This window comes from Entelurus aequoreus, linkage group LG09, assembly GCF_033978785.1.
Source record: "Entelurus aequoreus isolate RoL-2023_Sb linkage group LG09, RoL_Eaeq_v1.1, whole genome shotgun sequence".
Classification (NCBI taxonomy): Eukaryota; Metazoa; Chordata; class Actinopteri; order Syngnathiformes; family Syngnathidae; genus Entelurus; species Entelurus aequoreus.
Window position 1 is genome coordinate 61,345,770 of NC_084739.1, and position 13,717 is coordinate 61,359,486.

Below are 13,717 nucleotides of genomic sequence, written 5' to 3' on the forward strand. Positions count from 1 at the left end.
AGTGCCCTACTAAATGGTAACGGGTACATGTACAGAAATTAAATAAATAATGCTGTGTCAGGACTAGGGTTGTCTGTATACCAATACTTTGTTACCGGTGCTAAAATGTATATTGATACTTTGATACTTTTCAAAACAAAGGAGACAACAAGAAATGTCATTATTTACTTCATTTTTAGAGAAATCTTACAATACATTAAACATATGTTTCTTATTGCATTGAAAGAAACATTTTAGAGTGTTGGAATTAAAATTAAAAGACATTAAACACACTGGGCTTTTCTTATTGCACTCAAAGAATTTACAAGTGTATACATTACGTATATTGTAGCCTGCCATAATCTAGGATTAGGTTAGAACAGAATAGAAAGCTTTATTTACATTGTATTAAATGTTTCATGATTCATGGTTGCCAATTTTGATCTGTGCTTTAATACAAATTAAATAATTCGTAAATACTAAAAACAATACTAAGTCTAAAACTACACAGACAATACATGTAGTAGGAGAAACACACATTGTTAAAGGGAAACTGCTCTTTTTTTCGGAATTTTGCCTATCGTTCACAATCATGAAAGACATGACGTAAGGATTTTTTTTATTTTTGCATTCTAAATATTAAATAATTGCGATCAAAAGTCCGCTTACAAGGGAGCTTATGGGAACCGTTCAATTCCGACGAGAAAGCTCTTAAACAAACATCCAAACATCTCCATTGAACTTTTATATACATGATGTAAGTATATATGTAATGTAGTAATGGGTACATTTATAATAACATTTAATATTTTAGTATTTGATCACAACGTTTGCTTTGGCGAGGCATGTTTTAAAGCACCGCTTGCAGCGCGGCACGTCTGTGTTTAAAGCGTCACCTTAATTGTGAGTTTTGAAGCCAAAATACCTCCATATTGTTCTTCATGCACCCTCTTTAACCAGCAGAATTTTGCCTTTTCTCCTTTCCACACTGTTTCGGCTTGTATGTGCTTTGTGTGTGTGTGTGTGTGCTGACACACTTTACATGTGCCTCAGCTCAGCAACGTCACCGCCACACGGCAGCATGCGAATGAAAACAATGTACAGGTGTTTTTCCAACGGCAGTATAGCATCTTTTTTCATTCATTAGTACTGCAATACTTTATTAGTATCGGTATACTGTAAAATCCTAGTCAGGACACAATATAAAACTTTACGTACTTTTGTAAGCAAAATATTGTTGTATTGATGTGGAGTGATAGGGATTTGCTAAACAACAAGAAAAATCTCCTACTTTTTGGGATGTCCCTCAAAATGTCCCAGCAGTCAGCGAGGTGCCACTAATTAAAATGTGATCTAACCTAATCAACTGTCTATATATTCTGGACCTACTCAAACTGCCACAAAAACAGAGTGGCCTCTAAAGCCTGTATATGTGTGTGAGTGTAGGTGTGTGTGTGCGTGTTGAGTGTGGCCCAGCTGGGTGGTGTCTGTGATGGATGTCGCGCACTAGTAGCCTGACGCCAAACAGACTCCCCAGCTGTCCCACCCACTCCCACCCGCTGCCCTAGTGATGGACTGAACAGGTGGGCACACACACAAGGTTGATTCATAGAAAATGCAGTTGAGAAATGCTTATTTGGCAGTAGCGGGTGTGTAAGTGCGGCTGTAAGGGGACACAGCTTGTGTACAAATATGTATGAGACAGCTGTGACGGCAGAGGGCCCACCGTGAGGACATGGTACATTCCAGAAAAATGTTAACTTTAACTTTTCTGTCGACATTTAGCAATTTTTTTATGGCAAAAATTAACTTCTTAATTTTTAATTATTTAAATACATAAATATAATGTAATGCTTATTCTATGTGCTGCAAATGTTTTTCCATAACTTTTCATTTGGCATGTTGTATTTATAGGATTATTTTCACAAACTGCGAAGAAGAACATTTAAAAAAGGGAGTTCAAAACATTCCCATCAAAAAATCATGTTTGCATGTACACAGTCAATCCTTTTGCGTCCTCCTTTGAAGCATGTTGATATTTTGGGGCTCCATAACTGATTGTGTTAATATTAGGGCTGTCAAAATTAAGTTGACTCATGTGATTAATCACAAAAAATATCACACACAAATATGTACACTCTTAGATTAATCATGACATTTGTTTTGACCGTACAAGCTTTTTTACCTTAATCGCTACACGATCAGTGATCAGGTCAATGCATAAGGCAGTACAAAAATGAGTGAGGAGACTCCAACTGGTGTGCTTTTTGGCAAATTTCCGAACTTCAGATAAAACTCTTACCAAGTTTTGTGCAAATATATGACATGACACTCAAGCAAAACTTTAAAAACGTTCCCGGTTGACATTCTGACAATAACATTCAATTTGTCGACAAAGCTAATTTAAACACATTTTAATTATGCAAACGAGTAATTACCTGTGAATAATCATGATTAATCGAAATTCCAAAATATGATAATTTGACAGACCTAGTTAATATATAACTATTTTCAATGTATGTGTATTAGAGAGAAGGATGCAAGTTACACGAGGCTAGACAAAGTTATGTTTGTGTCATGCTTGTGTGTGTATTGTATATAGTTTCAAGGAGGCCCATGTGTGGGACATGACCAGTAATATCCTGGATCCTGTTTCTGTAATGTCATAAAAAATATATATTCCTTACGCACCTCACACAAACACATTTCTAAACCATTTTCCCTTCCTATCAGTTTTATATTGTATTATATTATGCATCTGGATATCACTTTATAAACAGATCTCCCCTAAAAATGTGGAATTGTTCCAAGAGAAAGTGATGGGAAATAAGTAGAGTTGCGCTATAAGTAGAAATGCATGCATCATCGTCACACGACTTCAGCCACAAACTTGCACTGAAGCCATTAAAAGGCACATCGGAGCCTCTAGTGTCAGAAAGTATGTAGACTAAACACACTTGAGTGACTACAGCTGTAGCAGAGTGGTGTCCCACACACTCACACACGCCACATGAAACACACATTGTTCAATGTGCTTTCGATGGCTGCTTCAGCCCTGCTAGCAATCATTTCTCCCACAAGGGCAGGCTCTCACAAAAATACAGTAACGAGCAATACCAACGTGTGAAAAATCACAACAATAATCCTTGCACCAGAATAATTGGAACCATATGAGACAGCATCCAAATGAACGCCATTTTAGCCCAAACATAATGTGCGTGTGTGTAAAATGTACCTCTGCGCCACATCGTAGGACTCAGGGTGTATGCAGGTCTGGTCCAGAGGGTTGAAGTGTGTCGGTATGACACTGGACTTTCCTTTGACCTTCTTTGCTGCCGGTTTATGTAGCGCTGCTGGAGGAGGTGCAGATCTGGCACTGTTGTTGACATGATAAATCCAAAAATCCTATTAGGAAGCCATCATTTACGAACACCACTTGAGTGCAGGTCCCCTGAATACACGCAGACCTAATAAAACATCCATTCTAATAAATCCCATGGCCTTCCAACTGAGTTCTTTACACATATAATACAGTATAATTACTAGGGGTGTAATATATTCTAAATAAGATTTTTTTGGTACATAACATCATTTCCCACACGGAACACATTGCGTGTGGAACAGGAAGTTTTACAAAAACATTGCAGCATAGCCTTTTCGCAAGCAGGAATCATAGCTAGCGAAAGAGCCAAGGAAAAGCCATAGCTTTAAAACTCTTCCGTCGTAAAGTGTCCGGGGGAAATACGTAAACAGACAAAAACATGTAGATAAGGCTTTTTTTTTTTTTTAAATGTCAAAGAAACAAAAAACTATTAGTAGTTTTTCTTTTTTTTCCAAATCATTAAAGCTGTTAACAGAAAAGCTTTGCAAGTTTTAGTTTTTCGCATTGCATACCCTTACCAGTGTTTCCCATAAACTGCCAAGATACCTGTGGCGGTGGGGGCGTGGCTATGGGTGTGGTCACCATGACATCATCGAGTAATTTGCATAATTTACTACAATGATATGATTTTCTCTAAAAAGGCTCAAAAAATGTATACTTACTAATTAATAATAACAGTTTTGTTTTAAACATCCATCCATCCATCCATACATTTTACAATATAATTACAACACTTTATGTACATATTTTTATACAGATTTGAACAATAAGTTATTCACTGAAATATATGTATTAATTGTGGTTCTTACAAAAAATATATCTTATAAAATATAAAAGCTAAAATGTCTCTTAAAGCTCTGCCTTTTTAATTAGTGCATACTAAATAATTTAACTTTAGTCTACTACTACAACCATATTATTTACCAGCAACATAAAGTGAAACAGAGGCAGAGGTGTCCTGCCACAGTCAGTAACAAATAAACAGAAAACAGTAGTGGTCAAATACAAATAAGGCAACAAGAGAAGTATCCTACACTTCTCTTTTACAGAAGTGATTTACAGAAGTGATATATGATTTGCCTGAGAAGCTGGACAGGACAAAAAAAAAAGAAAAGCAGAAAAATCTATTTGTGGCGGACGTAATTCTTTCGTGGCGGGCCGCCACAAATAAATGAATATGTGGGAAACACTGCTTACTGTACTTGAGGTTTGTACCGACCCTGGATTATGGCGTATCATTACACCAGAAATGTTTCCAGTGTTGTACCTGTGCATGGTTTGCTGGTTGATTCTGATGAAGCCGGCACACTGCTGGTAGCTCTTTGGTCCTATGCCTTTGACCAGTTTCAGCTGCTCCCTGTTGACGAAGCGACCGTTCTGCTCTCTCCACTCGGCAATATTCCGTGCCGTGCCTGCATTTAAACCTGCAACGTGCCTAGTAGATAACAGCGAAATGAGAGTGTCCAATAAAAACTATTTAAAGACTGTGCGTTAAATTGTGAGGTACAGTATGACAAAATTAAATGAGACTCAAAGAAAAATGAACACAAACAAAAGACAGGAAAGCCAACTTAAAGCAATCGGCCGGTTTTGTCTGAGCAATACAGAGAGGCGATTTGGAGTCCTGTGACTTGCCAACTCTAAAACACGCTGCTGTGTCAACACTCCACATAATACCTCAGTCATCAACACGTCTGCGAGTTTGTGTGCATGTGTGTGTAGCATGACTTCTTGGCAGGGATAAAAAAAAAAGCTCACTTGCAGCGCAGACAAGTAAATAGATGACCTGATGGCGGCCCTGACGGCCCAACACCAACCTACTTCATACTGAAGTTCGACTGTTAGCACTGTTCTACTGTTACTGTCTATGTGCATTTAAGTAAAAGGCATGTGCATGTATGTCATATATTTTTAGTGCGCGTGCACAAGCGTGTCATTTACCTCATCAGAGTCTCAGAGCAGATGTTGATGTCAACCCCAACGAAGCTCACACACTCCTGCACCACACTGTCCAGAGCTGCCTTCAAAGTGCTGGATGAAACATCATGCTGCAAACACACATAATAAATAGTTATAGGAAAGCTGATACAGAGAGCAAGTAAGCTCTATTTCACAGAACAGAATTTCATCAACCATTTTTGTTGACATATCCTATCTGGAATTTAGGCGCAACTTGTAGGCACAACGTCCCCTGGGAGGATTATTAAATTTCATCCTGAAAAGAGATTAAGAGTAACTGGGCCAAAGCAAATCCTGACACACCAAAAGACGTTTGATTGACAACTACAATAAAAAGAAACATAAAAAAAACCTCAGAGAGCTGATTGACAGATGGAAAGCGCAGAGATGGTGTAAAGACAGTGAGGGTTTACTTTGGCAATCGAAGAAGCTCCTCTAATTGAACCTGTCTCAGCCACTAGCTCAACAACAATTTGGGTAATATCTTCCAAAAAGGCTTGGAATGTTTTCCCTATTTGGAAAGACAGAGAGGCAAGCGAAAAGATAGGAGAGATTATATCAAGTCGGATGATGGCCAAGGAGCAGGACACTGATAGCTCAGCAACTGCTCAAGGATTAACTGACAGTGTGGCGTGGACGACTGTGTGTGCACGCACGCGTGAACGTGAACATGATCGAACCTTGTTGTGCTGTAACATGAGCACCACTTCAATAAACACTTTCATGTTCACAGATAACAACCCCCAAAGAAATCAGGCCACAGAGTGACAGACAGGAGTGATATGAAATACAGCGTGTTTTAACTGCACAAAATAATGCGTTGTTGGAGAAATGGTGGCGTAATGGATGCATTTTGGAAATGTGATAAAGTAATGCATTTTTGGAAAATTTTATAAAATATATTACTGAAAATGCTTATTAAAGTCCAACGTCTACAATCCTGTATTTGGGGAACTTGTGTGAAGAGAAGGTACAAATGAAGCATATATGCCGTACTTTCCAGACTATAGACCACAACAGTATATACTGTATAAGCAGCACCCACTAAATTTTTGAAAAAATGTTTTCCATATATTAGCAGCTCCAGAATATAAGCCACAGGAATATACGTTGTGAAATAATTTATTTACACAGAAAGACTTTATAAATAAATACGTTCATTGTTTCCAAACGGTTTCTGTAACATGGCAGTAAATGGCTGATGAAACAAAATCGACTTCATTATCATATACTTTAGCTGCGGAAGCTGGCTCTCCAATCAGCTAAACAAATTCAGTAACTCCGCAGAGACGTCTTGGTGAATTTACTAAGGAATTTGTGAAACTGAAACAATACAAATAGAATGCCATTTCTGATTTTTTTAAAAAGTAGCATATAGTTCAAACTCACATCTGTCAGTAGACTCCATATAAAAACTATAACATGGCTGGCGGAGAGAGGACGGATTTTAATTGGAGACACGTAAATAAGGCCACCCACAAAACGGCCCATCCTAAAAAGACGGTCAGAAAGCGGTTTGAAGACTGTCTTCAAAACATAATCAAGGCAACATTTTGACTAAGGCTGAAACGACGCGTCGACGTAGTCGACGTCATCGGTTACGTAAATACGTCGACGCCGTTTTTGTGCGTCGACGCGTCGCATATTTACGTCACACTACCGTCAAGGCGGACCGCAAAGCAGACGATCAAAGCAGACGATGCGAGCGGTGCGAGCGAGGGGGGAAAAGCATGCCAAAAGTGGTCAAAAGTGTGGGAGTATTTCAATAAACGGCCTAATAATGTTGTTGTATGCACACTGTGTCGAGCGGAAATGGCCTATCATAGCAGCACAACGGCTATGAACGAACATTTGAAAAGAAAACCAACTAGTCAATCGTCCGCGCGAGCATACGTTGTCATCATTACACAAAAACATGACTGTGTCATTTGTATCTGCTAGGGGTGTAACGGTACGTGTTTTGTATTGAACCGTTTCGGTACGGGGCTTTCGGTTCGGCACGGGGGTGTACCGAACGAGTTTCTAAGCTAAAGCTAACTTTAGCTGCTAAAGTCTTAACAAGCTGCTTCGCTCCTCTGCGTCTGTCTCAGCACGCAGCATTGTCCCACCCACACAACCATCTGATTGGTACGCACGCAGCATTGTCCCACCCACACAACCATCTGATTGGTACACACGCAGCATTGTCCCACCCACACAACCATCTGATTGGTACACACGCAGCCATCTGATTGGTACACACGAAGCATTATCAGCCAATCAGCAGTGTGTATTCAGAGCGCATGTAGTCAGCGCTTCAGGGTGGAGCAGATAGGTGTTTAGCAGGTGAGCATCAGGCAGCGGACTCTCCCCAAATGATAATAAACACCTCCCAGTCAACTACTAGTAACATCACTATGAGCCCGTTGACCTTCTAGAAATATAAACTACAGCTCAGCTCACTCGCAGTCCTGGCTTGAGGTGAAGGCTAATTACCTCTCGTTCCAGCCACATCGACCCCTTCTGAGCGCCTATTTTCAGCTGCTGGGAATATTGTAAACAAGAAAAGAACCAAACATGTACACATGCTAACCTTTCTTCATTACAACTGTTAGACACTCACTGGAATGAGTAGAATTGGTTATTGTGTACTGTGTTGGACTGGATGTTTATTTTGCACATTTTAAAAGCAATACTTAATGTTTACAGTGCTCCAGAATATTTACATTGGCACTTTTTTGTATTGGATGTTTATCTTTATTTTTGCACATTTTAGCAAATAAGCAATACTTTCACTTTTGTTGAAATGTTTACACTGTTGTTACAGAATATTTCGTTTTGCACTTTTTTGTATTGGATGTTTATCTTTATTTTTGCACATTTTAAAGCAAAATAAGCAATACTTTTACTTTTGAAATGCTTATACTATTGCAGAATATTAAGATTTGCACTGGATGTTGACTTTTATATTTGCACATTAAAAAGCAAATAAGCTACTTTTAATTTTGTTAAATGTTAAAAGTTTTAAATGTTTACATTGTTACAGAATATTTAGTCATGTTGTTGTCAATGTTGACTGAGTGGCCATACTTCTTTTTTTTTGTAAATAAAAGCCATGCCTTTTGAAAAAACGGGCCTACATTTATTTTTTCATCTTCATTTTGAATTAAAAAAAATAATCGGTAAAAGGAAAAATAATCTATAGATTAATCGAAAAATAATCTATAGATTAACCGATTAATCGAAAAAAATAATCTATAGATTAATCGATAGAAAAATAATCGTTAGCTGCAGCCTTAATTTTGACCAAAAAAAACACCATTACATGTTATGTAGACCACTAGTAAGTGTTTTAAATACATTAAAAGGATCATAAAATGACCCCTTTAAACAGGGAAGTGCACTTTTTGGGGGAATATTGCCTATTGTTCACAATCAGTATGAGAGAAAAGAACACGTCTTTTTTTTTTAAGGAATACAAAAAAAACACTTGGAAAAAGTGGCTAATAGGAGTCATTGTTGTAGCCCTCAAAGCCGTCTAAAACAACCTTAAAATCCTGCCATTAACGTTTTAAACACTACAAGTCTATATATAATGTAGTAAGACAGACGTTCATAACAATATGTAATATGTACAATATTTACCGTATTTTGGTCATTTTAATCATTGACGGAACTAATTCTTCGACGCATTTATTTTCGTTTCCATAGCAGCGCACTTCCAACTTCTGGCAACAACATGTGTCCTACTTCCGTAAAAAAGGCGTGTGTGTCTTCTAATCATGGCAGACATGGTGACAAACAACAAAGACGACTATTTTTGGACAAATGAGGATTCACAACCTTATCTTTTTGAAGCTAAATATACGGAGGATGAACTACTACTTCTAGAAGCCAGCAGGAAGGAAGAGTGAGACGTTGGAGCAGATGGAAGCCGAGAGAACGAGGTGAAAGTGAATCAAAGCTGCAAAATTTGGAAATTGAAGCCAAGCTATTTCAACAAAAATGGAGTGCTTACCCATAATTAACTGGACAAAATGTCCCCGGCCAAAAAGACAAATGTCCATCGAGTTAGTCACACTTTATATTATGATACACACAACTCGTCATGTGTGTTAATACAATTACAGAACATACCTGTACGCTGTCTGGCTAGCTGTGTACAAACAAAACATGAAATGTGGGCTAATACTTTACTGCAATATGATTGTTCAGGTTTTTCAGTCAGTGCAAATTGGTGTCGTATCGCAGTGCTGTGCATTACAAACTCAAACGCGTTTTGTGGTGTCGTAGAAGCCAGCTTATCTATCGCTGTAGTTACTTTTACGGCTAATACCGTAGCACACCGATGTGTTAGTACGCTAGAAAAAGAGTTCTTCAGTGTTTGCTGTTAGAATAACAATCTCGCTACAGCTTGATTATTATACAAGTTACGGAACGTAAATGAAGTTCATGGTTTTTTAAAGCTTTAAAGTGATTTAGAGGTGGAACTGATTGCTCCTATTAGCTGCATTGCTAGCCATCAAGAACGAGACAATTTTTTTATGTTAGAATGCGGACAAAAAAACACTTTCGTCTTCTTGTCTCTCATGATTGCGAACGATAGGCAAACTTCCAAAAAAGGTGCAGTTCCCCTTTAAACCCAAAACTATATCTATATAAAAATTAAAACAACAATAGATGGCCAAGTTTTAAAAAACAAATCGCAATGCAGGCATAATGCATTTCACCAGTTGGTGCAATCAATTTCGGACCTAACTACTTTGCTGACAAATATGTAGCGAGGAAAATCATGTACTGCAATGTGCTCTCAAGTATGACCTCTAAATATATTCTGTTATTTAACATTCAAATCTAAACTGATCCAAATAACCATCCTTAGTGATGACAACCATCTGATGCTTAAATTTAAATAATCCTGAGAGGCACCACAGCTGGAGGCGTCGTGAAGACAATACAACAAACAAGACAATCTTATGCATGAGAAACGAATGATTTATGACTGCGAGTGAGGGGATACATAAAGAGGGAGGAGTCCAGGGAGAGTTTCCAGAGTGGAGGAAATCACCTGTAACATTACACCGGAGAAGAATGTTTTCACACGAGAAAATAAGTGGAGGTGGGCCTTCACCTGCAGTAAGGAACCGATGAAGTGTTTTCACATTCTTATTGGAACCTTAGAGCAGGTGGCTATAGTGCACTTCTTATGACATGCTCAAAAAATGTGCTCAGTTGAAACAGACTGAAACCTGTAGTACGTGATTCCTGTTTTGGGCCCACACTTGTTTACATAACCAGTCAAACAACAACACAAAAAGAGGTAATTGATGACTGAGAACAGGGAAAATCCCTTAAATATGTAATGACATGATGGCAAAGTAGAGTGGAAGAAAGTCAAAAGTGCAGAAAAACAGTGACGTTTTGCTGTATTAAACCCATTCAGTTTTCAGTTTGCACTACTCTGTTAACAGTAAGCACTAAATGTACCAGTGGACCATGTCATCCTGTATTGCAACATCCATCTACCAGTTTGCTGCTCATCTCCTCCTTTCCTTCACCCAAAAGCCCAGTATTGCTTCAAACTCACAATCGACTTCCACGCCTCATTTACTCTTACCTCTCTGTCATTTTCTTGGACGTCTTGCTTCCTTTCCTTTGCAAGTGAATAGGTCTTAACATGTTAAACCAGCCTGCAGATTAGCATGTGTAAACTATATACAGTACATTTTTGTTATTTTAGATAACAGCTTAAATAAACTTAAATTACATAAGGCAGTACAAAAAAGTGACTTAATGATAAATGACAGTAACCTCAATAGATAAATGCCCCATTCCTTCATACTGTGCTCGACAAATCCAGTGACTGGTTTGATCCAAATCATCAAGTAGGTGTATGGATTGGCAATAAACTTACTGAAGGCGGCCAACATATGCTGAATGACCTCCAGGCAGACCTTCTGTTTGCACCTTGACTGCTTAAATTCCGCGGTTACCACATCATGGGTAAGATATCTCTGTTTACAACACCAAAACAAGCTTCAAACCTGCCTATGTCTTTATAGACAACCTCCAGGAGGGTTTCTAGTGTAAGAGTAATTAAATAGCCACAAACTGTAAATAAAGGGAAGCAGCAAGACAAAGCAAAAGAGCAAAGGGAAATAAACTGCTGAGATGTAAGGTGCTGACAGACAACGATGACAGCAGACTAAAATACCATTCGCCAGTGATGAGCTTGGTAACTGGAATATTACTGGAGACAGGCAGGCTGCAGATGCGAAGTAGAGCCGGAGGCCTGTAAATGTTCCTCTCAGATTTGTGGACTAGAGATTTGAAATATCACAACATTACTACCGCTGTCTGCTAAAATAGGCCAGGAGAGCAATTACATACTGAAACATGCTTGCTGCTACTGCATAATGTCTGCACTCTGCACTGCCTTTGACAAATCTAAAAGGCCATAACCAAGATAATTAAGAACAATCAATTACTTGAAAAAATACATACAAGTCTATCAAGCTAAACTCAGGCATATTCTGTCACCTAGTGGCCCTTCATTAAAATGCACTGTCCAACTGTATGTACTTTTCCAGTATTTCTGGTCAACTTGTTTTTGTTGCCCGAGGTTACTTTAAGTACCCGCATATAACCGAGACTACAAAAGTGTAGTTTGTATTCAAAAATAATAATAATACAAATATTTTTTAAAGTGTTTTCTTAACTTGTGGGGAGACAAAAAGGTTCCACGCTCTTGGACAACAAAAAATAAAGAATCCTCCTTAAACAGCTGCTTCTATGCAGCCCCTAAACAACACAATAGTTAGTAATATAACAACATTGCAATAAAAATATAAAAAATTAGAACGGCGTAAGTATGTTAAGCTTCACTCCTGTGTACACCTCCCTCATAATCTCATTACTCATGCACTCTGACAGGATAATGTGGAAGCAGTTAAAATAGTAGCAGCTTATATTTTGGCAGCTTCCACCATTGATAACAGATTTTTTTTCCCACGCCTCAAAACATTGAGGAAAGGAAGCATCAATCTTTGTCAACGCCCAATTTCTTTCCTCTCCTTCCGTCTTCTCCTGTCTCCCCTGTGGGCACAACCGGCATAGCTTAGGAGCAGTGCGCGCACACACATGCCCTTTGCACAAGGGCCCTTCATACACTCGACAGGGATATTCGGCTTTCAGGTGTCATTTCAGAGTGAACCTGAAATGCACTATAACCTTTTACAGTTGAACTTGATTTCCCCTTTGATAAACTTCTGAATGCACAAATCCAACCTGCACGTCTACAAAATGGGGCCGAACTGCTAACGTCACAACAAGTGAAAAGCTGCTAATGACACTCATCATACCTTGATGTGACGTCCTGGTCTCATGATATCAAAACGTGAACAGCATGATCAAGAAGACTGGGACCTATGATTTGAATCTACATTCAAAACACTTCCTTGTAGTCTCCATCATTTTTATTGGATATGCTTTGGTGGTAATTGTTCTTCAAAGTCACTTTTATATTGTTTTTTTGAGTCTGTCTGCAAGATGCTCGATTCTGGAGGCTCTCCCAGATTGCAAATGGTACCACACTCCCCCCTCTCCAAATTTATCATGATTTATCTTGTGAAAATGTTCACTGTTTAAATATTGATATCTTGAAGTCATCGCCGCTATTTTTTTCCCAAACACAGTTGAAAATAAAATTCATAAATACATGCACACTTTTAGCAGCATTAATCTATATATTAAGATTAAGATTAGTTTATTTCAAAAGGGACAATGCAATTTCATAAAACACATGGTTAAAAAAGCCAGAATTAGCCAGAAGCTAGTTTTCATCTGTAGTCCCCTGGCCATGATGTAAAAAAGGCAGTAAAATTACAATTTAAAAGACAAAGAAAAGAGAGAGAGAGAAAAAGAAAAAAGGCACACAATACATATACGATATGATAAAAAATAAAATACAACATTGGTTTCCCTCCGTGTACTCCGGCTTCCTCCCACCTCCAAAGACATGCACCTGGGGATAGGTTGATTGGCAACACTAAATTGGCCCTAGTCTGTGAATGTGAGTGTGAATGTTGTCTGTCTATCTGTGTTGGCCCTGGGATGAGGTGGCGACTTGTCTAGGGTGTACCCCGCCTTCCGCCCGAATGCAGCTGAGATAGGCTCCAGCACCCCTCGCAACCCCAAAAGGGACAAGTGGTAGAAAATGGATGGATGGATCACAACATAACATTTATCTTAGCATCAAAACAGGCTCATCTTTTAGTGCTGGCAGCTATAGGCGTTAATAAGCCACATTTTCAATTTTTATATATATGTACTGTATATTTAGCAGCATTAATGTTACTGCATGTCGCACGTTGGTGTTATGTGCATGCCATGTTAGATGAGATCTTACCATTTTTAGTG

General features: G+C 38.5%; 1 protein-coding gene across 1 annotated transcript in view; it reads right to left on the reverse strand.

Moving 5' to 3' along the window:
* srbd1 (S1 RNA binding domain 1) overlaps positions 1 to 13,717 on the reverse strand; it is a 93,190-nt gene that overhangs the window by 9,192 nt on the left and 70,281 nt on the right. The window contains exons 17-19 of the mRNA XM_062059076.1: positions 5,303 to 5,409; positions 4,629 to 4,796; positions 3,215 to 3,355 (exon numbers count right to left, since the gene is read on the reverse strand). Coding sequence (XP_061915060.1) covers positions 3,215 to 3,355; positions 4,629 to 4,796; positions 5,303 to 5,409 — 416 coding nt within the window. The remainder of the gene's footprint in view (positions 1 to 3,214; positions 3,356 to 4,628; positions 4,797 to 5,302; positions 5,410 to 13,717) is intronic.